The sequence below is a fragment of the Pararge aegeria genome, chromosome 4, assembly GCF_905163445.1.
Source record: "Pararge aegeria chromosome 4, ilParAegt1.1, whole genome shotgun sequence".
NCBI classification, from domain to species: Eukaryota; Metazoa; Arthropoda; class Insecta; order Lepidoptera; family Nymphalidae; genus Pararge; species Pararge aegeria.
In genome coordinates, this window is record NC_053183.1 from 13,815,035 (window position 1) to 13,842,498 (window position 27,464).

The 27,464-nt window shown below is 36.9% G+C and overlaps 1 protein-coding gene across 3 annotated transcripts; it reads right to left on the reverse strand.

The window, feature by feature from the left end:
• Positions 1 to 3,012: 3,012 nt before the first annotated feature.
• On the reverse strand, positions 3,013 to 26,934 carry LOC120637819 (inter-alpha-trypsin inhibitor heavy chain H4-like). 3 transcript variants are annotated; one of them, XR_005659458.1, is made up of 18 exons: positions 26,857 to 26,934; positions 26,436 to 26,570; positions 24,696 to 24,883; positions 23,634 to 23,744; positions 22,130 to 22,383; positions 21,046 to 21,149; positions 19,633 to 19,719; positions 18,310 to 18,510; positions 16,870 to 17,038; positions 14,876 to 15,127; positions 14,228 to 14,394; positions 13,027 to 13,173; positions 11,832 to 12,011; positions 11,496 to 11,586; positions 11,162 to 11,320; positions 7,899 to 7,934; positions 6,383 to 6,808; positions 3,634 to 3,757 (listed from the first exon to the last, which is right to left on the reverse strand). XR_005659458.1 is itself a non-coding variant. In XM_039909844.1 (17 exons), exons 2-17 carry the CDS (start codon positions 26,559 to 26,561, stop codon positions 3,075 to 3,077), a joined length of 2,595 nt encoding a protein of 864 aa, XP_039765778.1. In that variant the 5' UTR covers positions 26,562 to 26,570; positions 26,857 to 26,934; the 3' UTR covers positions 3,013 to 3,074. The 3 variants fall into 3 exon arrangements, 2 of the variants coding, with proteins under 2 accessions (XP_039765778.1, XP_039765779.1); XM_039909844.1 differs by lacking the exons at positions 6,383 to 6,808; positions 7,899 to 7,934 and adding an exon at positions 3,013 to 3,248 and having other exon boundaries at positions 3,573 to 3,757; XM_039909845.1 differs by lacking the exons at positions 3,634 to 3,757; positions 6,383 to 6,808 and having other exon boundaries at positions 7,659 to 7,934.
• Between the last annotated feature and the right edge of the window lie 530 nt (positions 26,935 to 27,464).

The window sequence follows — 27,464 nt, forward strand, 5'->3', positions numbered from 1 at the left end:
GGTAATGACATGTTTTTTTTGCATAGGCTTAATCCAGGGCTCAGGATAACTAAGGCAAACTCATCAAAATTTCCAAGCGAATGAGATCGGGGCAAGAACTGGTGTCTTAATAATACCCATTTTGATTTAGAATTACCTGATTTAAAATTACTTGCTTTATATTTACAGACGCAGACGGCTGATTGGCGCAATGGGCAGCGACCGTGCTTTCCGAGTCCAAGGCCGTGGATTCGATTCCCACAACTGGAAAATGTTTGTGTGATGAGCATGAATGTTTTTCAGTGTATGGGTGATTATAAGTATATTATAATTATTTATGTTTATCATTCATAAAAATATTGATCAGCCACCTTAATTTACTATTAATATGTAGTTACGGTTATTCCTATCTTTAAATGTATTTCTTTATCGATGTTTGGAAATAATACAGAAACGAAATCCAGTTGTTTGCTGATAATAATTTATATGACCTTTCATCTTCATATATCTCTTGTTATTAAGAGATAGCCTTAAATCTAAAGCTCTAAAGATAATAAAAGGCTATAAGGAAAAAATATTATTTTGCTTAAAAACGATAAAATGACGATTCTCTTGGCGCGTGGCTTAACACCTACGAATAAGATTGATGGAAACAGGGCGGCATTTTGTATGTCGTGTTCCTTGCATGCCCTGCAAAGTTTTGCTAATTTGATTCCTTTTGAAAAATGACTTTAAATAATGTGTAGCTTAATAGCAGCACCACACGTTAGTCGACAGCGGTGGATATTCAACGTTGACCTAAGTCAGTAAATGCCTGGCTTTGGAAGTTTGATAAATAATTTGGTGACATCAAATTGGAAAAAATATGGCAGTTACTAAACACTTATATATAGATGTTATCATTTTGTGTTTCACGCGTATTTTGTCGTTCACATAGACGCGACGCGCGACGTTCAAATATTGAGGTAAATTAAAAAGCATTATATTAAAAGCATAACATTAAGTATAATGTCAGTAAAGGTAATTACATCTAGTCAGTAGGCTTATACATCTAGTCAAATATTTTTGTGCACTAAAAATTCTGAATAAAATGAATTTTGTAAGAGCCATTATCTTCAAAACTGGTTTGAATCTTCTCAGAGGTAAAATCTGTATATCATGTGGTAACAGGTTGAAAATCTTTATGCACATAGCATAACAGCTTTTTAAATATTGAACGGTCTTTGAAGCTTTATAAGATCGATCGATCGATCAGATCTCATATCTTATCACTAACAAAGAATAAATCGTTAAATGAAGAATCGAAATCGCACTTTTGCAGTTCATTTGCATGCTGAAGGTAAAGCTAGAAAATTGCTAACATTTTTATTTAGTTCTGGCGGTAAAGTTCTCATAAATGTGGCAACACTTTATATGTAGTACCGTTAAGTTAAGGGTTGATTTGGACAAAATATTTTCTGAACCGATGTTAGTGCTTTAAAAGAAATCTATTTTCAAAATTTCCGGTTGGTAGACATAATAACAAAAAAAAAAATTAAATTCTTTCATCTTTCAAGTGATAAAATCTATCTCCTCGCCAAATTTCATTAATATCCGAACAACTATTTAGTCATATATAGATTTAGTATTTATAATTGAAAAACCAAGTCAATTTAGTTCTGTTTTTCCTCAAAAGCCATTAATTTTAAGTAGGCCTAGTTTATGAGCACTTTAGAAAAGTCAAGTCAGTCTGCCTATAGTAACGCTACCACCACTCATCCCTTTGAGTAATATTTTCTTGCTTCTTCTTTTTCTTTATAGGTGAAATAAAAAAAATATTTATTTTATACTTTTTTATTTAAAATTCTGTTATTTATTAGTAAGTAATTATTACTTATAAAAACAAATAATAGTAAGTAAAAATAGTTATTAAAGTTAAACAGAGCTTTTGTCAACTTCGTTTCTTGGGCAGCATACACCAGCATACCTGAAGCAAAAAAATCATAATTAGTTATATTATTATATGAACTTAAAATAAAATTTCACTACGAATATGTACCGAAACCTTCGGCTCTTCCTCAGGAATGGTAAAATACCAACTTCACATAATCTATTATTGACTTTGCCGTAGCTTTATGCCGTTTCTTTTAGACAACAGCAGTGATGCTCCGGACATTGCCCGCGTTCTCATTCACCCCCACTGCGAACGTAAGCGTGCTGTTCGAGCACTCTCCCTCTCCACCATCCACTTTATTATTACCTGTTGTTGACAATGCAGTAGCTCTTCTTATAGTCATCAGCAGTGATACTCCGGACGGCGTAGCACCGCGTGAGGTACACGAAGACATTGCCCGCGTTCTCATTCACCCCCACTGCGAACGTAAGCGTGCTGTTCGAGCACTCTCCCTCTCCACCATCCACTTTATTATTACCTGTTGTTGACAATGCAGTAGCTCTTCTTATAGTCATCAGCAGTGATACTCCGGACGGCGTAGCACCGCGTGAGGTACACGAAGACATTGCCCGCGTTCTCATTCACCCCCACTGCGAACGTAAGCGTGCTGTTCGAGCACTCTCCCTCTCCACCATCTACTTTGTTATTACCTGTTGTTGACAATGCAGTAGCTCTTCTTATAGTCATCAGCAGTGATACTCCGGACGGCGTAGCACCGCGTGAGGTACACGAAGACATTGCCCGCGTTCTCATTCACCCCCACTGCGAACGTAAGCGTGCTGTTCGAGCACTCTCCCTCTCCACCATCCACTTTATTATTACCTCTTGTTGACAATGCAGTAGCTCTTCTTATAGTCATCAGCAGTGATACTCCGGACGGCGTAGCACCGCGTGAGGTACACGAAGACATTGCCCGCGTTCTCATTCACCCCCACTGCGAACGTAAGCGTGCTGTTCGAGAACTCTCCCTCTCCACCATCCACCTTGTTATTACCTGTTGTTGACAATGCAGTAGCTCTTCTTATAGTCATCAGCAGTGATACTCCGGACGGCGTAGCACCGCGTGAGGTACACGAAGACATTGCCCGCGTTCTCATTCACCCCCACTGCGAACGTAAGCGTGCTGTTCGAGCACTCTCCCTCTCCACCATCCACTTTGTTATTACCTGTTGTTGACAATGCAGTAGCTCTTCTTATAGTCATCAGCAGTGATACTCCGGGCGGCGTAGCACCGCGTGAGGTACACGCAGACATTGCTTGCGTTCTCATTCGCCCCCACTGCGAACGTAGACGTGCTGTTCGAGCACTCTCCATCTCCACCATACGCTTTCGGTAGCTGTTAAAATAAAATACTTAAATTTTATTATAATTATACACCACTAATTAATATGGAAAATGTTAAATTTGGAGATATTTTGATGTTTACTTTATATCAATTGGTTCATTAACTGAAAGGAATTAGATGTTAATAAAAATATCATATGCTGATACGGCTGAACACGTATTAGAATAAAATCTTATAAAATCGTTTAAAAAGTTTTTGAGTTTCCATTACATACAAAAATCAAAACTTAATCTTTCCTTTATTTATATTAACTGACGTAATATTTCTTATGACGTCATTATTTATATTAGTCTAAATAACACTATTCCTACTCACGTCAACATCGGTCGTCAACTGAAGGATGACTGGCGTGCCATTTTCCACGAGGACTGTAAGTGCGCCAGTGCTGCTGTTGAATATCGAAGATGTCCATTTAAAGGCTTCTAAGTGGTAGTTTACATTTGAGGCTGTTGTTGGAGCCTTTGTGGTGGTAATAGAAGCGGGCACGAAGAGCTTTGGTCCTAAAATAAAAAACGCTTTTTTCATAGTAACCGACGCCTCAGCGGCGATAGCCTAGTGGTAAGGATTTCGGCTTCACTTTTGGGGGCCGTTTAATGTTATGTGCGTTTTAAACAATTATATATCACTGTCTTCAGCGATAAATGAATACATCGTGAGGAAACCTGCTTGCCTAAGAACTCTCTATAATATTCTCAATGGCGTATGAAGTGCAGTGGGCAGTGTACGGCCCAAACCCTCTTCATTGCTAAACGAGAGCCGTGCCCTGTAAAGGACCGGTAATGGGTTGATATTATGATGATGATGTATAGTTTCGGTACATATAACCGTGAGGTGAACATGGGAGGTGGCACCAACATTTTCATACAAGTCCAATAATACCTGTCGTGACGTTCGAAGGGGTGATGTGGTCATGCTCCACATAAGTTGGACTATTAAGGTGTGACCTTCAGTAGTGGAGGGCATGACGAAAAACTTTTCTTTTTTTTTATTCCACTACCAGTTAGCCCTTCAAGCTATAAGGCCGCCAATTGTGCCATAATTGGTGTCGTTTCTTATTTATTTATTTATTGTTACAGTAAATTTATAAAGTGGGTAAATAATTGAATAATATGAATATACAATAATACTTATAATAAACAGATAAACAGACACTGAAAAACATTCATGTTCATCACACAAACATTTTCCAGTTGTGGGAATCGAACCCACGGCCTTGGACTCAGAAAGCAGGGTCGGGCCCACTGCGCCAGTTGGCCGTCATTAAACATTTGATAACTATAAATTCATATTTGCACGATATTTTATTAAATAGTTAATAAATAGTTTTCAAGAAACAATCAAAATTATATTTGATTAACAACCAATGTTCATGACATTGAGTTGGTGGGTATTTTGATATAAATACGACTGCATTTTCGATGCACCTTAGTCTTACATGGACTCGAACGATGCAAAGATACCTTGCGGTGTCTTAGTCGTTTATTACTACACTCTTTTTTATGGCACACAAAAAAAAATGTGTGCGTGTACTAGCGCACACTCGTAAGAAGTGTAACTTCTTTATGACCTTATTTTTCGAAAAATGATCTTCTATATGCAACTTTAGAGAAATTTGTTAAATAACGTTAAAATTTAAAATTAAATTTAGCAAAAGGCTTTTATTTTCATAGACATGAATACAAATAATACAATTATTTCATTTTACCTTATTACTACGAAAATTATTACATCATTTCATTGATTATTACTATCATTGTTATCGTTACTATATATTTTTGTTAATAATGGCTTATGGTAACTGAAATCCCTATCCCTATCCCTATCCAGTGGCGTGCACAGGGTTTTTGACCAGGGTATGCATAAAGAAGGCAGATGCCATAAAATGGAACAATCCTTCGCATTAAAGAGTTATACAAAAAATTTAGGGTATGCAGAGCTTTTGTGCTTGCATGAAGTGTACGCCACTGTCCCTATCCCTACTATCCCTACTGCCCTACTAATATTATAAATGTCAATATAAGTTTGTTTGTTACGCTTTCACGCAAAAACTACGTAACTGATCCTCATAAAACTTTGTACACATATTCTTGAAATTGTAAGAAGTAATATAGGATAATTTTTATCACGACATTAAGCTCGGTTCCTTTGGGAGAGGGGATGAAAGTCTTTGACTATTTTACACCATAACTCCGACAAATTATAACCGATTTAAATAATTACTTTTGTTCTATTGAGGTTATAATATGTATTTAATTTTGCCCAAACTTTGTGTAGATCTGATGAATGTGGTTGGAGATAGAGGACAGAACTCCTGAGCGGACAGAAGCAAACCCCTCATTTAAGGCTTAGCGATACTTTAATTTTTTTTAGAACTAAAACTTAATTGAATGCCTCATCAAAAAACAAAATCAAACGCAGACGAAGTCGCGGGCAACAGCTAGTATGTAATATATTGCTTACATTCCACAAAATTTAGTAACCGAGTAAAAACTCCATCAATTGTCTGCACTTAAAATCATCGGTGTTTTATCATTATTGTTACCGAGTAGAGAGGCACCTCTAGTTGTGTATGACTACAATGAATGGTGAAGAATATTAATAATATCGTCCAACTAGTGCAACGATCAAAATTTTCATCCCATTTTCCACTTGCCATTGAGCCATACATAAATCACCAAATGCTGAAGCTTGACCCATGAAAGTCAGGAGAAAGAACAGAAAAATCAATTGTGAAAGTTACAATGTTGGCAAAACTTAGTAGCGATCAGGCAACCTTAGGATAAGGAAAACAAAAGTATAACAGACTGCAGGTTGTGCATATTAAAAAAAATTCATACTAATACTTGTATACACAAATAAAATAATAATATAATCAATATTAAAAATAAAATAATAATAAAGTAATATACTTCGACATGTTATAAATACATTTATAACAGTAAATACTATTACAAGTCGTCTTTAGTGTAAACTATAGGAATTCTTGACAGCTTTCTTTAATATATCAAGTGATTTAGACTGCCTTATGTCGATTGGGAGCGCAGTCCATAGCTCTTCTTAGTGTAGAATTAAGTAATTTTTTTTTCTTATTTTACGAATACTATCAAAGATTATCAAAAGCTTACTGTAATAGATGCCATGAGATACGGAATGCCGGTTGTACAACTGCGAAACTGAAAATTTAAAAAATTTCATAAATGTGAATTCTGAGAAGAGACCCGTGCTCTGTACTGTAATGGGCCGGCAACGAGTCGAATATGATGATGACGATGATAAAGAAGTGGAAATATTAAATTACCTGATGACCTGTAACTATCATTATGTAATCTAATAGACTATTTTCGTACCTGCTATACTTAGTAACTTAAACTACACATTTAGTGTAGACGAGATTTCTACTTGCACGTATTTTTTGTGATACCACGTCCCATTGCATAAATTGCGATCGATCGTGTACAAAGCGTAGTTTGGAAGTTGATGGATGGCGCGTTTAGGGTAAGAAAGATTTTACTTACGTGTATACATATTGTGATGGGAGCTGCGACCGCTATCTAAAATAAAAACTTTGATACTAAAATAACAGATGATTTAGAGGCGGTATCTTCAGTGATACTCGTAGCATACCTAGTAATATCTACCTACACAAAATAACATATCTGTTCAGGAGTGATCCTGAAACCTTTTCTAAAATTCGTCAAAATTAAAATGTACATTGGCCTATACGTATCAATAATAATAAATATACTACGACAATACACACATCGCCATCTAGCCCCAAAGTAAGCGTAGCTTGTGTTATGAGTACTAAGATGACTGATGAATATTTTTATAAATAATATACCTACGAAAATACTCATAACATACATATAAACACGGACACAACTGAAAAAAATTCATGTTCATCACATAAACATTTTCCAGTCGTGGGAATCGAACCCACGGCCTAGGAATCAGAAAACAGGGTCGCTGCCCACTACGCCAATCGGCCGTCAATCAATGTTTGCATCCAAACGGCAAAATTTAAGTTAAAAAAAAAATACTAATGGCTGAAAAAAAATAGAGGTTGGAATTGTAATCTTACCATAATCATATTCGGTAGAATCTTAAAGGGAAGAAAGATAGCATAAGTTGTAGGTAGGTTGAAAGTCCATAAATACATAAAAATATTTGGAATGAAACTGAATCGAAGATAAAGTTAATAAATAAAACGCGCCGTGCATATAGTAGTGTAGTTTCCGAGGAGTGAAACAGATTTTGTCACTCCGGACTGGTACTAAAATAAATTTATCTGACAGGAAAACTAAGTAGGTACATAAGACCCAGCCCCTAGGACGTTGTTATTCTTAGTCCCGTGCTCTGTAGTGGGCCGGCAACGAGTCGAATATGATGATGACGATGATAAAGAGGTGGAAATATAAAATTACCTGATGACCTGTAACTATCATTATGTAATCTAATGGACTATTTTCGTACCTGCTATACTTTGTAACTTAAACTACACATTTAGTGCAGACGAGATTTCTACTAGCACCTTTTTTTTGTGATAACACGTCCCATTGCATAAATTGCGATCGATCGTGTACAAAGCGTAGTTTGGAAGTTGATGGATGGCGCGTTTAGGGTAAGAAAGATTTTACTTACGTGTATACATATTGTGATGGGAGCTGCGACCGCTATCTAAAATAAAAACTTTGATACTAAAATAACAGATGATTTAGAGGCGGTATCTTCAGTGATACTCGTAGCATACCTAGTAATATCTACCTACACAAAATAACATATCTGTTCAGGAGTGATCCTGAAACCTTTTCTAAAATTGGTCAACATTAAAATGTACATTGACCTTTAGGTATCTATATATATAAAAGAGAAAGTGTGTGGGTATGTTCCGTATAGGCTCCGAAACGGCTGAACCGATTTCAATGAAACATTAAGGGAATCTCCGGATTGACCTGGCGAGTAATCCTGTAAAGTTTGGTGACGATCGGAGCACTCCTATTTTGAACTGTCAAACTGTCAAATACAGCTTTTATTTACAATGATGATATTCTATTATTGGGTGTACATGGGTGTAGATAATAATCGTCACCCGCTCGAGAAGAGAATAGAAGAGAATGAAACCGGAGAGAAATAATACGACAATACATACATCGCCATCTAGCCCCAAAGTAAGCGTAGCTTGTGTTATGAGTACTAAGATGACTGATGAATATTTTTATAAATAATATACCTACGAAAAAACTCATAACATACTCGTATATATAAACACCCAGACACTGAAAAACATTCATGTTCATCACACAAACATTTTCCAGTCATGGGAATCGAACCCACGGCCTTGGACTTAGAAAGCAGGGTCGCTGCCCACTGCGCCAATCGGCCGTCAATCAATGTTTGCATACAAACGGCTAAAATTTAGTAAAAAAAAAACTACTAATGGCGGAAAAAAAAATAGAGGTAGGAAGTGTAAAAAAATCATATTCGGTAGAATCTTAAAGGGAGAGAAAGAAAAATATAATTATTTGTAGGTTGAAAGTCCATAAATACATTATTATATTTGGAATGAAATTGAATCGAAGAGAAAGTTAATAAATAAAACACGCCTTGCATATAGTAGTGTAGTTTCCGAGGAGTGAAACAGATTTTCTCACTCCAGACTGGTACTGAGAATAAATTTATCTGGCAGGAAAACTAAGTAGGTACAAAGGACCCAGCCCCTAGGACTTTTGACTTGTCAGATATTTTTAAATTTGAATATTATTCTAAAAAAATCTGGTGTATTTAATAAAAATAACTTTTCCAATTAATTGTACATACTTCAAAAACCGTTTTGTTTACGTGAGGTCCTAATTATTTCTAAAATCGCGTTTCTTCTAAATTAAATGTCCGATTGGAATGACAAGTGGATCATGTACGATAATCGGAAATGCTCGTCGCAATGGCTGAACTCTGGGAAACATCCAAATCCAGCCCCAAGCGAAAATTGACTCAAAAAAATACTTCTAAGCTTTTGGTGGAGTAATGCCGGTTTCATTCAATACAGCTTTCTTCAATGAAGCCAGACGATTACGGTGGATGTCTGATCATGATGAAACCATGATGGAAAAGATGGCTGCTAGGCAACCGAAGCTGGCCCGCTTTAGGCCACTGCTGCTTCAGTACGACGCTAGACCACACATAGAAGGCTGTCAAATAAGAGGAGCTTCAATTGAAAAGTCTGAGACATCCATCGTACTCCCCGGACCTTGCTAAAACAGATTACCATTTTTTTCCAAATTTCGATAACTTCATGCAAGGGAAAAAAATCCACTCCGATGGGGCAGTCCAAAGTCCAAAAAGGCAGTCTACATAATTCATGGATGTAACCATATAAATGTTTGGATAAACTATAAGTCAAATGAAACTTCCTGCAAGGGAAAAAAATCCGCTCCGATGGGGCAGTCCGAAGCGCCTTCAAAGATTGTTCAACTACCTATTTATTTATTTTACATCTTGTTAGTACGGCACGGCCACTTACACTAACTAGATGGAACTGTTAATATATAAATGTTGACTATATGTTAATGTATAATAATATAAATGTTTGGATAAACCATATGTCAAATGAATGAAAGATGACATTAAAAATTATAAAAGGCATGATATTAATATTTTAATGTCGAAGAAAGGTCATTCAATATTCTGCTAATGCTATCCACCCGTCATGCAATAGTTCCCATTGAGCATTGCTGTTGCCTACGAGATGGCAAAGGTGCATGGATAGCAATGGTACTTACTGTAATTAAATAAATATATTATACTTAAAAAAATCGATTTTATGTTCTTCACCCTCTAATATTAAATTTTGAAAAATCTACTTTTTGTTTTCCCTTACAAAACGCCAATTTCATATGTACGGATCTAATATATTGCGGTATTCAGTCAAAACTTGGATCGCTCATTTTATTACAAACATTTGTTTACGGTGCGCGGCGCGCGTTCTTGTAATAAAACGCGCGTAAATGACGATGTTCTTTTTTTAAATTCATACGTCGACCAGTAGTAATGTGGCTATCTGTAGAGTAAATCCTCCACCCTAATGAAACTCAGCATAGCATCATATCATCCGTTTGGATGATATTATCGTTATAAGGACATTGTTGTTTTAAAAAAATACATAATGCCGTATAAACATTTTTCATAACTTACCCATGTTAACTATCAATCTTGCGTCTTGCAATCCACTACCTACAGTAGAAATAAATATTAAAACATTTATCAAAATGCATTAAAAGATTTTATTATCTACCAAAAATTCACTCAAAATTTTTAGTCAAAATAGTTGTTCTGAATTTATTAGCTGCACACAATTTTTTTTTTCTACACAAAGTATCATCATCTTTATCATATCAACCCATTACCGGCTCACTACAGGGATCGGTTCTCCTCCCACGATGAGATGGGGTTAAGGCCGTTACGCTGGCACAGTGCCGTATGGTGGATACCGCACACCTTTGAAAACATTATGGAGAACTCTCAGGTATGCAGGTTTCCTTAGGATGTTTTTCTTCACCGTTTAAGCAAGCGATATTGTTATGATCAGATTTATGGGTTCTTGTTGGGTTCTCTTTCTTCTTATGTTGCCTTAGTAATCTGCTATACATTGGAGTTTTAAACGCGGACGAAGTTTCTGACAACGGCTACTTCAATACAGTTTGTTGCTATCCGTAGAGATGAGTGCCATCCTCAATCTTCGAAGATCCTCATCAGCTCCTCATAAGTAATCTACTTCGCTCCTCCTAGGCCAATTCTCGAGGAAGGTTATATTATTGGTCACATTGCGCTACAACCTTTTGGAGTTATGTCAAAAGGTGGCATTCTATAGGTGGTAACCAGTCAACCGAGTTATGGAATCTAAAACTTACTTCTGGTTTCCATGTTATACATCAAATTTGCTTGTCCCCCGAAACCACCGATGGTCCTAGTTAACCCGCTATGATTCTCTGATTCTTCAAGGTCGGTTTCTTCCCAGTCATAACTTGGCTGAGCAGCATTGCTGGTAGGCTCCGGGGTCGTGGTAATAACTAAATAATAAACAAAGCAATTCAACATAACAAATCCTATCATAATATCGTTACATTGATCTTTAAGATCTACATAGAAAAGATTATATAGTCATTATCATTTATCATTGTCAAGCCATGAAGGGCCACATCTGCATTATTCTAACTTTTACAAAAAATCACTGTATACACTTACTTGACATAGCGTCAGTAGAATCGACATCAACAGCGTTGGTTTCATTCGGCTTCACTACCACGAGTGAAGTCAGGGGTGTTACAAATGCGTACTAGAAAACAGACAGTGAGCTCAAAATATTGATAACATTGCAAATAAACAAAATTCGATCATAATTCAAGGGATCATAGATATATATAGGTCTGCAGATCCTGGTTTCCCTTCCTTCTCCGCTTTGGTCTACTACTGCCATCTACTCACCAACCCGTCTGCCCAGCGCGGTGATTAAGGGTATACCCTCCCGCTGGGAGAGGCCTTTGGTCCGGTAGTGGACTGTAAGGCTCTTGATGAATTTACCTTGAGTGCTATAGCAAGAGCCTTTTTCTCAGGACTGTTCTGTTTCTCAGATCTGTCGTCAGCAGCGTCGCGCTGGTCTAACATCTGCTTGATGGTTATGTACGCCCACAGCCGCTCAAGTGGCAAGTGCTCGTCCTTGGTATGAGTGAAAGTCACTTTGGAAGTTACTTCATATCGTTTCTGTAATGAGGGAGTTGTGAGAAAAAAAAACCATTTTATGGTGGCCATCTTGGATTTGAAATTTGTTAAAGTGCATAGCATTCCACTAGTTAAGCCCTTTCATTCGATACACATATCGAGGGAGCTGTGATAAAATATGTTATCCGCCATTTTGTGGCGGCGACTTTTAAGATTTGATTTAACCAGAGCTCGGATAAGGTTTCAATTTACCGGAAAAATTTGTTTCATAACCGATTTATTTTAATGTTCTGCGTTTTACCGGTTAAATGATTGAATGAACCGAAATGCCCCAGGTTACCGTTCTAATTGAACACCGGTTCATTCAGTATTATTAAACTTTTTGAAATCGTTCGCTCAGTCAGAACTCAAGACGCGCTAGCCATTTTGACCAATACTTACTACTTCGGTGCAAACACCAAAAATGGTATAAATTATACACTTTTTAAATAGACCTGTGTCGTTTCGTATAAATCAAGATGTTTAAATAGAAAAATCTTAATTTTAGGAATAAAGATTACATAGGTATAATATGAAAACACCTTAGGCTAATTTCAAAGAAAAGGCAAGCCATTTAAGAAAAATGTTGTGCAAAGAATAACTAATAATCGTCTAAACGTCCTGAGTCGCTTGAGATTACTCGTACTTATGAGTACAGCGCAAACAGCAAATAACAAAATGGACTGATATTAAAGTTTGTAAAACCGGTTAATTTCAAAAGATTGAATTAAATTAAATTCGAACCGACTTCTTTCTTTAGCCGATTAACAAAAAGAAACCGAAACTTTAAACGAAATGACTCCAATATCCAGGTTAGTGACCGAAACCGGTTTGATAAATTTTCCGGTTTCCGAGCCCTGGATTAAAACATCTAAAAACGGATAGCAGCGCCCTGTGTGTTACTGCAACCATCTACTGCGTTCACCAACTTATCTGCCCAGCGTGATGATTATGGTCCAATCCTTCCGTTATATGCTTTTGCTAATAAAGCATTAAACATTCAACATTCTTGACATACCAAGCTCAGACCATCTTCACTTCCATAGAAACCGAATATCTGTGGCGTAATCTCAATGGCATCTTCCGCGATCTGACCTACGACTGCAACCTCTGAACCCGAGTTAACACTGCGGAACTTATTACGGCTCACCGATCCTTCTTTTATCTGTAAACAATATGATGATTTATTTATTTGAACTATACTACACTATATTTCGAACAGTGCGTGTTGCCAGTGATCGGATCTGAACCGTAGTCGCTTACTATGGGCCTCATAAGAAGGCTGAGAATCTGCGGGCGATGAGGAGAGCTATGCTAAGTGTATCTCTACGTGATCAAATAAGTAGTAATCCGTAGAAGAACTAGAGTAACTGACATAGCTCAGCGAGTTGCGAGGCTGAAGTAGCAATGGTCAGGGCACATAACTCTGAGAACCGTTGGGGTCCCAAGGTGCTGGAGTGGCGACCCAGCTTACTTCAGTAAACGCAGCGTTGTGCAGCCCCCAACAAGGTGGACTGACGACATCAAGCGAGTCACTGGGAGCCGCTGGAAACAAGCGGACCGCGAACGTGGATTTTGGAACTCCCTACAAAAGACCTATGCCCAGCAGTGGACGTCTATCAGTTGAAGGGGTGATGATAATGATGACACTTTATGGTTCAGTATTATTGATTTTAGGTGATTTTATTTACACGCACACACGTTCACACGTTTACACTAAAATCGACGTGCCCGGTGCCTTAAAGTTAAGTATAGCCCTTGGCTGAAATCTCACCTGGTGGTAAATGATGATGTGCAGTTTAGCCTGTTCAGAGTTACGGCAGTTATATTAAATCCATACCCTTGATTGGTTTCTACGTGACATCGTACCGAAACGCTCGCTTTGCGACACTTCTATGTCGATAGGTAACTAGCCACGTTCGAACCTCCCCGCCAGACAAGAGAAAATTCAGAAATTATAAATTCCCAGGACCTCCGCTTATAAGACCACAGACCTCACCACTTCGCCAGGGAGGTCGTCTAATATTAATTCTAATATTATAAATGCGTAAAGTATGTTTGTTTTTTTGTTCTTCCTCCACGCTCCAACTAAGCAACCGATCAACTTGATTTTAGGCATATTTGAGACTCTAAAACGAGTGATATGCGAAGACTCCTCGACGACAAGAAAATATTGGGCTAAGCCTATGGATATATGGTCAACTGTATATTATTCTCACCTGTTTTGCAGGGTATAAGAACTGCACGTGAGAAAGAAGCGGTGACGCCACCTGAAGGTAGAAGTCGTGTAGTTGCAGGGATGCGTCAGCTGCTTCGTAGATATGACGCATGAAACCCTCATTTCGCAGCGAGAGCTTACGCAGGAAAACGCGGTCCGCGTCTTCACCTTCACACGTTCCAGGTTCGAAACAAATTATTTTGGTAGAAATAATAATAATAAACATTATCGACCACATACCTAATGCCGCAACATACAAACAGTAAAAAAAAGAGCAGTTTCATTTTTGTGTCTATTGGATAAGAGGCTTTCGGGCCGCGGGGAACGGGTGCTCGGGTTCCTTTTAAATAACTGTCAAAAAGAGTTTAAGAGACTAACTTACTAAAGTGGCAGCCAAAGGCAAAGAATTCGTTCGGCTATTCAAAGGCAATATTTGTTGGCCATGCTGCCAGCTTCAGGTTTTGAAAACGTTTTAGATTTTATTTTAATGCATAGGTTATTATTAATTATAATTATTTCAAAAGAAGTTCATTTTAATTGCTCATGCCATATTTTCTATACGACACAAACAATTAAAATGAACGTGAATACAAAATGCATTGTGTGCTTATTTTATGATTGTGTTTCCAGAATAACCAGAAGCGATTACCAAAAGCGATTGTGTACAGAGCCGCCCTCATATCACCAGCGTTTTTTTCCGTAATCAGTGAGGTTATCCGATCCGTGTTAGTTTCACCATCCAAGGGAACGCCATCCGTCAAAAAAATTATAATGGGTTCCAACTCTGCTTTCTTTTTTTTCTCAGTTTTCAATGCAACATTACTATTAGTGGTATTCTCCTTATCAACACCCTTCTTGATAATTCCAATTGCTGCATCCAGTGCACTGTAAATGTTGGTACCTGTGCCAAAATATAAATAAACTAACTAAGATATAAGAATATAATGGTGCTAAATTTACCATCTTATAACTCATATATAAATAATTCAGAAAGCTATTGTCACTATAGAACTGATAAAAATACGATAATTTGACATCGGTTGTATGATAACCGTGGCCTGGTTGCAAAGCACTCGGGCTGCAATTACCGGAGGGCTCGAGAATCAAATCCTGCCTGTTCCGAAAAAAAATAAAGTGTTTTAATATACCTACATATTTATGTGTAGAGGTAAACCCTCATTTCGCAGCGAGAGCTTACGCAGGAAAACGCGGTCCGCATCTTCACCTTCACACGTTCCAGGTTCGAAACAAATTATTTTGGTAGAAATAATAATAATAAACATTATCGACCACATACCTAATGCCGCAACATACAAACCATACTAAAAAGAGCAGTTTCATTTTTGTGTCTATTGGATAAGAGGCTTTCGGGCCGCGGGGAACGGTTATTCAAAGGCAATATTTGTTGGCAATGCTGTCAGCGTCAGGTTTTGAAAACGTTTTAGATTTTATTTTAATGCATAGGTTATTATTGATTATAATTATTTCAAAAGAAGTTCATTTTAATTGCTCATGCCATATTTTCTATACGACACAAACAATTAAAATGAATATATATTAAATACACTTTAATAAAAATATACAACGTATGAAATAAGGGTACTAAATTAGTTGTCGCTGTAGGTGTATTATGAGATAACTAAGTTGCTATGTCCAAAAATACGAAAAAGATCTAATGTTCTCAGTTAGTATCTACCGTCAAAACGTCACCGTACAGACTTCACTTCCGTGAAGCGTTAACTTTTCGGGATCCCGTTTCTCTTTAGCTGTTAAAGTCAAAGTCAAAGTCAAAAATATCTTTATTCAAGTAGGCCCATAGGTGGCACTTTTGATGCGTACATAAGAATTACACGGTAGTGAGATGATGGCGATAACCACATTCGTAAACTTAAAACTAAAGCTACGAGGGTTCCAAACGCGTCCTGGTCTAAGAAGAAGCCCACAACAAACTTAGCAGGGTGCTTTTTTTTTTTTTGTTATCACCATCTCACAATGTCATTTTAAATTATTAGAAGAGCAACCTGGTTAGAGCAATAATTTACACCCAAGTTTTTTTATCATTCATTGTTATTGTTAAAACTATTTTTAAAATGTACCAAACTTTTTACCAATTATTTTTGTTAATAATAATTGACGGAGCAAGTAGATGGTAAGTACAAAACCATCGCCTATAAACAGAGCATCATCTGCAGGGCATACAAAGAATGCTTCCTGCAGCGTACCTCCCTGTGTCCATCAACCTGAGGCATTAAGCCTTATGTGCCCGCAATTACACCGGCAAACACACTTTTAGCGCCGGATCACAGCATTTCAACAACGCTGCTTGGCGGTTTTACTGTGTGTTGTTGGTACTTCCCTGGACGAGCTCTGTCACAAAAAGCTCTAATACTAATAAAAGCGTACTGCTCTGCTTTCATCTCTCACAAGATAGAAAAATGAATGTTAAAATGTAAAATGTTAATTTTTGATGTTGGAAAAGAGCAACTGCTGAGTCTCTTGCCGGCTTCGTCTCGGTAGAATCTGCCTTCCGCACCGGTGGTAGAGTCACTACAAACAGACAGACTTGACGTTTCAAAAGTGCTTATATTAAGGCCTACTTGAAATAAATGAATTATTCATTTTGAATTTTGAAACGATAATTACCTCCGGTATAATCGAGCCTAGACACTATAATTTTCGCCTTAGCAATATTATCCGGCGATGCGAGTGCTGGACGCACAAGAGTATAGGAGTTATCCGTGCTTATGGTATTGTAGTACCAATCTGGTCTGTGAGTTGGTGCCGGTTCATCAGCTTCCTTCAATTCGTGAACCTGTTAAAAACTATTAGTATCAGCAATGGCCACAACTTTCGGCATTCATAGATACCGAGTAGGGAAAGAAAATCGTATTTAGGTACAGGTTAAATATACAGGTTTAAATAAAAAATACCAGAGCTCTCAGCCTTGTAATTCCTACTACAACTTTGCAGGCCCTCTACAGGGTACGGGTCTCCTCTCACAGCACACAAACAGTACAGTAGCAAAATGCAGATTTGTAGAATTCACACACCTTTGAGAACGTTAAGGAGAACTCACACGTATGCAAGTTTCCTCACGATGTTTTCTATCACCGTTAACGCAAGTGATATTTTAAATTTCTTCAATTAATAACGCACATAACTCATAGGTTAGAGGTGCTTGCCGAGGGTCGAACTCGTTTACCCCGAAAGTGAGACCGAAGCTCTAACCACAAGGCTATCACCACTTATCTATCTATCTATAATTCTGCTAGTAGTCCTAATAAAAGAAATAAAAAAAGCAAATACAGTTACAATAAAAGTCTTACACGTACACGGGAAAAGTATTTGTAGAGCTTTCTTTTCAGAGCTCGTCCGGAGAAGTACTACCGCCATGCTTATAACTGCCGCTAAGCAGCACTGGTGCTGGTGTAAAGGGCATAACGAACGGCAAATACAACACCTCGGGTTTTAGAACACAAGGTGGCAACTTGTAGGATAGGGTTCATGCATACCCTGGCGAAGTGTTGTGTTGCTCTATTTATAAATATAGGTACTATGACAATACACACATCGACATCTAGCCCCAAAGTAAGCGTAGCCTGTGTTATGGGAACTGGTAACTAAGATATCTGATGGAAACTTTATGAATAACTAGCTGTCCCGGCAAACTTAGTACCGCGGATTGTTTTTTTTTTTATTAATGTTATATTTTAATACTTATTATCCTATTCCCGTCTAAGAGGAATCCAAAAAATCAAATATCATAAAAATTGGTCCAGCTGTTCTTGAGTTATAAATGGTGTAACTAACACAACTTTCTTTTATATATTGAGAAGATATATACATAAATACTTATAATGTACAGATAAACACTCAGACACTGAAAACATCGATGTTCATCACAGAATCATTTTTCAGTTGTGGGGATCGAACACCTTGGACTCAGAAAGCAGGGTCGCTGCCCACTATACCAGTCGGCCGTCTAATATAGGCGATGGTTTTCTATGGTCTTTTGGATGGTTTCATTACCAAAGCCATCTGCTAGGTCCGTCTATTATATCTATTAAAAAAAAAAAAGTTTACCTTAACGAAATGGCTGAATTCAACGACGTTGAAATAATCAGTTGGCTTGAGGTCCGAAAGTATGGTGTCCATGGCTTTACGCAACTGCTCGATTTTGCGGCCCAACATGGATCCTGAGGTATCAAGCACAAACACTACGTGCTTACTCAGTGGAGGCAGCGACGTCGGGGCCAAAAAGTGTACAAAGTAGCCATCGTTTACCTGAAATATTTTACTGAAACTATAGATATACCTATCGGGTTTAGTTTTCTTGCCTGTCCGGGGAAGTGCTACTGCCGATACTTGCTTATTCCTGCCGCAAACCAGCATTGCTATGTTCCGGCGTAATGCCAGGGCATACCCTGGGATTGTTCTGTTTTTTAAATAGGTGTAGGCAACGAATATCCACTACCCACGAGGTAGGTCATTTGCTTGGTCCGTCAATAATTACTTTTTAAAAAAAAAACATGGCCTTTGGCCATGGCCAAAAAAATTTTTTTATATGATAAAATCTAGGAGAGATTCAGTAGAAACATTTTAATAAATTTCTATTACCTAAACTTAGAAGTGAAATCAGTATAAATTAGTAAATATAAAAAATACGAATATAATGTAACTAATAAGGCTTATTCCTTCAAATTTCGTTACGGGTGGCTTTGTAATTTTTTTCTGGAAATAAATTTTCACTGAATCGTGCAAAGCGGATAAGACCGTGTAGTCAGAAATATGGCCGAGTATAGTATATATTTTATTCACTGTGTAAGAAACCAATTAATTTAATAGTAATAAAATATAAGGACTATTGAGTACTAATTGTGACTTTAGTCGGATTCGCGATATTTTCACTATTATCTACTCCCATGCTTTAAATCCTCTGAGTATAAAGATTCTTAAAACAATAGAACATATTGCATTTAACCATAATATCATCCAATCGGATGATTAAAATGTTGTACTGAATTTCATAATAACTTCTTTGTTTTTTTTTTCAATCCCTTCTGCGCAAAGGGTTACTCAACAGACAGCCACATTTCAGCTCGATGCATGGTACCCTGTATGTATTTCAAAAAAATAACATTGTCGTTATTCGCAATGTTATAAAAATGGAAATTGGAAAAGGTCAATTACAGGAAATGGAAATATTTCAGGTCTCCTTTCCGTTTTGGAATCGAATATGGTCATTTCACGCTGGTAAACAGAAATAATTAGCAGGCAATACACTTAACTTAATTTTGGTTCTACTTTGTGAGATAAAAAGAGAAGGTAGGTTATACCGCACTATGGGTAGGTCACTTCGGAAGCCTAGTATAGTTCAGAAATAGCGTAAAGGAAAATAGAACTTACCAAGATTTCACCATTGTTGGATCGCTCTACGTCATACTCCACCACAAATTGTCCAAGAGCTAAACTTGAAGCATCTTTGCTCTTGTCCTAAAAAAAATGTTATTTTTTCTTTTATGTCTCTACAAGTTAGGCCTTGCCTTCAATCTCAAACTCTTGTTTTAAGATTTGCACAGCACTTGCCACTGCGCTATGGAGGTCAACAAAAATATAACTTTTATTTATAATTTTTTGTAGATCTATTATAGGATGCGTTTGACTGATTAACTTTATTTTATCAGATAAGGTCGCACTTACTGCTAAGTTAGGTTGAAGTTTTTTTATGATCTTGTTGGTGATCATAAATAAATTACCTTGTTCAAAAAAACTAAAATATCACGCTTTGTATAAAAAACCAAACTAATTTCTACATTTTACTTACCCATTCACCATCTAATTTGTTAATAGTAGAGAAATCGGCTAAAGATAATGGTATGAAATTAAAATTAACATCATTCCTGCCGTATCCACTACAGGCGATAATTATATAAATTAACAAAAACCTTAGTTTGCAAATTGAAAAATTGAATAATCTTATCATTCAGTGTACCTATAGTGTATAGTGTAGGTCATCGATATATTTGCTTGAAAACAAGTACAAATTAATTTTTTGGTGGATTTGTTCATAATCATCAAAATAAATAAATATAAATATATGATATGTGTAAATTATCGGTCGACTAGCAACTTCTTAACCATCCGATGATCAGCAACTTAAAACGTTTTCATCTAAACTTTTTATTTAAATAAAATATCCATCGAACCAAATAATAACTAGATACAAAATAATACGAATTTTAGCAATTCTTAATTGTATAGTTCTCTCCTGAGGTTGTTCTGGTGTCAGAACGAATAGTGCTTCGATAGTACATTTTGGAATGTCAGTTAATTTCTCAACTTTCACTGTACATCATGGAATTCTGCAAATGCCTGCGGAGGCAGGCATTTGCGGAGATTCAACAAATTAATTATTTATTATGAAAATTAAGCTTAATTTGCTTTACTCCGCGAACAGCAGGAGAATCTGTATGGTGTAATTTATAATTTCTTCAATCCGTATACTCCACACCACACAGATCCGCGGCAATGTACCCTCTACGCACGTATCGTTAAATGCTAACAATTATTCATTGTAAAGTCAACATCTCCTGAGGATGCTCCGGATTCGGAGCGAAACGTGAGTAGAGTACGTGAGTACATTGCCGAGGATCTGTGTGGTGTGGGGTATACGGATTGAAGTAATTATAAATTACACCATACAGATTCTCCTGCTGTTCGCGAAGTATAGCAAATTAAGCTTAATTTTCATAATATATTATGGATTTCCGCAAAGTAACGCCTGCTTCTATCTAAATTAATTATAATAATATTTCATACCATGTATATTTGAGCAAGTCTTCTCTGTTCTGACATATCAGGAGTAAAAGTGATGGTCACTTCTCGCTTGTTGCTACCGTTCTGGATGACTACCTTCGAATTTTCTGTGAAAGTGAAAAAAAACATATAGAACTACCAAAAGGTATTTTTATTTAGCAAAATTTAGCACCACAAACAGACAGGACAAAATAGAGCAACACTTCGCAGGGCATACAACGTGCCGCCCTGTGTCTATCAACCTAATGCGTAGGTTTTAAGACTCATGTGGTATTACACCTGTCACAAAAAGCTCTACTTGTACTGGTTTGTCTCAAACTTATTTGCCAGTAGCTCAGCTCATAGAGGTAGCACAAAAACTTGTTTTTGTTGCAAGTAGATTAGTATCCCTAGTACAAGATTTACTCGCTTGCAATCGAGTATTCGTTTTCGAGACATCCTCGATTTGAGCGAGCAAAACTTGTACTTAGGCATAAGTGAAATATCAAAAGCTTGGTCCCAAATTTCATAAGGTATTTTACTGTTATTTTCTATTCAACTAAGCCCAAATAAGCCCTGATTTAAAGGAGCGGCACTATAGTTTACTTTTTTTTTTGTATAAATGTTTTACTTACTATCTGTTTTTACATTTGTCATTGCAGTAATGTGACCCAAAAGAAATATTTGTTGATTTTATTTAAAAAAAATGATTTTGATTGTTGATTTTATTTGTTAATTTTATTTAAAAAACGAAATAAACATATCATAATCAAGGTTAATTTGAGATGATGAAAAAAGTAGTCAAATATTGCGTAGAAATAGCTCAGCTCTTAATTCTGTGTGGCCAAATAAAAAACTCATTAAGATAATAATCGATAAGTTTTTTTATTTAAAAGAATTCAGCATACAGAATGCCAAGTGGGAGATTTTCTACCTACCTTTACATATTCGATTGCGTGAAATTTAAAGCGCCATCTAGTTGTAATACTGAGAATCGATACCATTAAAACCGTTTTTATGGTTTACGCGGACGAATAAGTAAACGTAGGTAGCACATCTTATAAATGGCACTCACTCACTATTATCAAAATGTATGATTTTAACTCACGCGAATCAGTTTGCGTCGCATCCATTTCATTCCCAGTCCTGACTTCGGGAACGCGCAGTTTAGTGATCTTTTGTGATTCTTTGATGTGCACAACAACCTCCATTGTTGGCACAAGAGCGCCAGGGTGCAGGTTGATGACATGACTGTACAGCCCGTTGCGGCTGACTAGGAAGTCTTCGTATCGCAATTCAAAGACAGCTGTAGTGTTGCCCTCCACGTTGACTGTTACTATGAAGTGGTTGGAGTCACGAGCTCTGTGGCATTTATAAATTATTTGATTTTTATTCCATTAAACCTTTTTTTTTATTTTTTTTGTGTAAGCAATTGAATATCCTCGCTTTAACGGAAACCATGCGCATTTCCTAAGGCTTCCATAATGTTTATTAAACTCTTTATTTGTATACCACAACATTAACATATATAAAATATAATAAAAACAGAAACATATCGAAAGTAAAATACAAAAGGCGGCCTTATCGCTTAATAGCGATCTCTGCCAGGCAACCTTTGAATTAGGAAAAAAAGAAGAGGAGAACAGAATGTTGGTGGTACAAATTTTAAAATACATACATGCGAATAACTACATACTAATACATAAACTAGTGTACACAAAAAGATCAAAGTATATAATAAAATTAATAAATAAAAAATAAATGTTACGTATTATGTGCGTTTTAAATTAAAAACTAGGCAAGGCAATGAGATATCTCATGCTTTCACGGCGAAGGAAACGATGGTGAGCAAATTGACATGCCTGAAAGTTTTCAATTTGTAGACTTAGAATAATTTGACCTTTAGACCTAGAATTGGTAGACTTGACACGCTCTTGAGAATATTCTCAAGAGCGTGTCAAGTCTACCAATCTGCAATTAGCCAGCGTAGTGGACTACGGTCTGATGATGAATAAAGGAGACTTATATAGCTTGAGAGATATTATATGCATTTACATATTTAGGCCATCCTCAGCAATACTGGCTGTTTATACCTAAGGTCTAGTTATGATGCATATTATCGGTACATTTACAATCTTTTTCCGAGTGCAATGCACTGACTTTGCTTTGCGATATGCGCTAAACGTGATAAAATCGTGAATCCAACTAAAATTAACAGTCACTTACTTTGCTTTGCGAAATGCGCTAAACGTGATAAAATCGTGAATCCAACTAAAGGTTCCTGAGTAGGAATAACTATGTCGGATTCGCGATATTATCACTTTTGTCGCATTTCGAAACCGTGGATACTTTTCTAATTGGATGCTTATTTTAAAAATTACAAAAAATAAAACTTTCGTTCTCTTCTTTTTCTTTGATTTGGTTTCCAAAATTAAACATTTAATTTCGAATATTCTGCCAAATTTCGTGTATAAGTATTTCAAGCATTTTTCATGGTATAAGAAACTTTTTATGTAGCAAATAATCCGTTCTATAATGATTGAAATCGTTACTTGAATGTGACGAAATTAAAATACCTGCAAGGATTTCGATTATTCAAACATATTACTTACTTTGTAGCAACGTGCGCTGCACCAATGCCTTGGGATACTGCCTGAGTGTATAGTAATTTGGCTTCTTCTTTTTCTTTTACATACGCATTGTAGGATTGTCCAGCCAATAGCCTTAAAAGATACAAAACTGTTATTATTTCAATAACTAGTACCCAGTAGTACCTATATGTTTGTTTGCTTTTTTTATCTTATATCTTTACACGAGCAATTCTTGTATTTATATAAAGGGAATCTCGGAATCGGCTTCAATGATTTTCATGAAATTTAGTATGCAGGGGGTTTCGGGGGCGATAAATCAATCTAGCTAGTATTCATTTATATTGGAATGTCGGGAAAAAACTACAAAAAATATACTTTTTGAGAGATTCTGATGCGAGCGATGCGTGAACGGTAAACGTTACGCCAAACGACGGAAGTATGTAGTAAGTACACATACGACAACATACGAATATTTATTTAAGTCGGCTCATTCGCGAACGGTGGTAGTACTTCTTCGGACAAGCTCTGTCACAAAAAGCTTTACTACTACTCGCTCTCGCTTAAATAATATGCGCGCTATGAAAGCAGCCACCGACATGTAGGCGTTGCCTACTTCAAAGATACGGCACGTACACCCGCAAGTTATACTGGCGCATCACAATTCGGTGCAAGCAGATGACTATAGTAACTATTTTTTGTTCTTTCATTATTGTTCTTTATGTATGAGACACTAAATAAATGAGGTACTCAATGATTAATTAATGAATCATTTGAACAAATACGATGCCAAAGGGACCCTATTTTTAAACCTTCGCTGTCCGTTCGTCTGTGTATCAGTGATCTGTGTGTCATTAACCGTAATAGTTAGAGAACTTATACTTCTACAGGGTGTGAACGACTATTCTCTCTACAATAAATAGTAAAAACAATATACCGCTGAGCAAACCATGCAATGAAGGTAAGAGTGCCAATATTATTGAGTGTTTCATATTGCTTTATTTATACGTGGTTTCCAGTGAAGAGTGTGAGTGCGCTGGAATTAATCTTGAGGATGAATGGTAGTTATAAAAAATAAGAACATACATTGTAAATCCACTGATGAAGGCGGTGTCCGGCAGCAGCATGTGGAACGAGGCCTCCTGCGGCCGCGTGTCGGGGTTGTGCACGTGAGTGATCACAGATGTGCGCGCGTAGCGCAGCGCCACTTCGGAGCGCACGCGCATCTCCGTTAGTTCGATAGGCTCCAACGGGCGAGGTGTAGAACCGACTTTCTGTAAATTAAAACAGTTACCTTAGTTATGTTTTATACAGTGACGGCAGATCAGAATACAGATGTCACGAACCCTCCTCTTCCCACGGGTACTCGACACGGGTACGCGACTGAAGGAATATAATCGAGAATGGTCAGCAGCGTACGCCCAGCGCGGCGTGTGGATTATTATAGGCAAACCCTCCCGTTAGGAGAGGCCTTTAGTCCAGCAGTGGACTGTTATAGACTATTGATGTATGAGACAAGATGACCCAGTGAACTTCTTACCACCTATAACACACCCTGCTGACTACTCCACAGGCGCTTTCTAACATGGGAGTTGGGACATCACGGCGACCCCATTCAAAGCGCACCAATATTTTAACTCCATATTATTTTAAATTTTTACTTTATCTTAGCAGATAACAGCAGGGTTTTAAGATAAGTCATTATTTATGCGGTTTAAAAAGATGTAAAACATATTTTAAAATCCCAAGAAGAAAATTTCATAAGTATCCAATTTTTCAAAAAAAATTTACTTCACCAAGTATTAAGATTTATAAAAACGCGCATTGCATTAGATGTAAGTTTCTAATGGAGAACAATTTGATTTTGCTCCAGGTAATTTTATGTAAAAAAAAAAAATTGGTTGTCTGTAAAATCGGCTTACTGACGATAGTTGAACGTGACAACGTCGTAAGAAAATATTAATGGAATGGTTGCATTTTTCAAAAGAAAATTTTAATTTTATTTGTTTGATAGATATTATTGTTGCTATAAACAATTGACACCACATTCACTTTTCACTGCACTTCATCCTTGCCGAAAACATGTAAATGTATTATTATTGTATAGAAGCTGTACACGCGGACGCATCGCTCACTCAAGTAGGAGAGAGACAGATGTGGAACGCGGAGGCCGACTGTGCCTCTTCGTTCTCGTCCGCGCTCTCGCTTGCACTTCAAGCCTTGAATGAAACGCCTCAGAGCGAGGTAACGCCGCATACGTCATGTTTTTTCGTGCGTGCTGCCGGCTCCATCGAATTATAAGACGTTGTCACGTCAAAATATAGGTGGTATTAATAGATGACGTTTTTTCAAACAAGTCGATTATATCCTTACTTAGAACCCCTTCTCATTGTAAGAGCAGACATTACTTAGTAATAAACAAGAACTTGTGAGACATCGTCTATTTACTTGAGTGGTCTGTATAGGTAAGATGATTCGCAACACATTTATATTAAGTTAATAAACAACTTGTGTTTTTTGTAATAAACAAATTTCTATTTTAAAGCCAGTTCGAAATTCAAATAAAATCGATGATAACCTTATTTACCATGTTACCTCCTTGGTTACCATGATTCAGAATAAAATATCTTTCCATTTTACTTTGCAATTTATTTGGCCGCTAAACCACAACAGATATGAATTTTCATACAACTTTTTCCAGCCGCTGCTCACATATATTTGGCCAGTACAGTAATTTCGATTTATCTCGAAGAAGATTGTCAGAATACTGCTCAAATTTCCAATTACGTTTGAGAAAAAGCGAGCGAGAAAAAGAGTTTAACTAACCCTGCGTTCTCTCGGACGACCACTCGCAATCATTATGTGTTCTTTCTGAGCTTGGAGTGCTGCGGAGTACGCGCTTGCCGCTATCACACAGATGCACAGCGCTATCATCGGCGTGCGGGGTTTCATGGTGGTAAACTGAAATTACAAAAATGCTATAGTTCTCTTTTTTTTTACTTTTAATTAAAAAAAAAAACTAAAGCAATACACACATCGCCATCTAGCCCTATAGATAAGATATTGAAAAAGTAGTTTTCTTCTAAGTATGCATAAGTAAGCCAGGTTTACCCATAAATACTGCTTCAGGAGAGCATAAAAGCACCTTTTAGTCTTAACTTATATAAAAGCGAAGTTCCACTTTTGGGCGTTCAAGAGTTGATAATGATAATTTAAAAGGAAAAAGCAAAAAAAAACTTTAACTTACCTACTGTGTTTTCACGATAAGAAGACAAATATATATAGGTAGCAACAATAATTTCACCTAAGAATCGTCCGCGCTCAGTCTCTGGTGCTCATCACGAAACTGATTGGAATTAACAAGATTATTTGCTTGTGTTATTATTATTGACGTTACAGAACAGTACCCTTAGTATGAGATTTGCCCGCTCGCAATCGAGGAATCGTTTTCGGGTAATGAAATACTTGAACATCACAGTAAGTTTTTGATTTAAAGCATAATTTGCCTGCAATACTTCAGCTAGGACCTTTGGCAGAAGCCTTATTACAGGAAAAATGGATCGTAAAATGGATCCTATTTATAGCTCCGGCTTTTAACAGAACGTTTGTAAAACAAGAACTAGAAGTGCTGAAATTGTAACTTTAAAACGAGTCCATCATTAGGTCCATCTTATATTGACGATACAGAGTGTAATACTCGAAAACGACACCACGATTCCGCGAGCGAGCAAATTAGTTCTCAGACTAATGCAAATTTGTAAAAAAACATCGGAAGTACGTGATTTTTGACTCTGAAACGAGACGGCCCACAAGCAGGTCTACAGATAAGGCCCATTTTACATTGACGGCATAGAG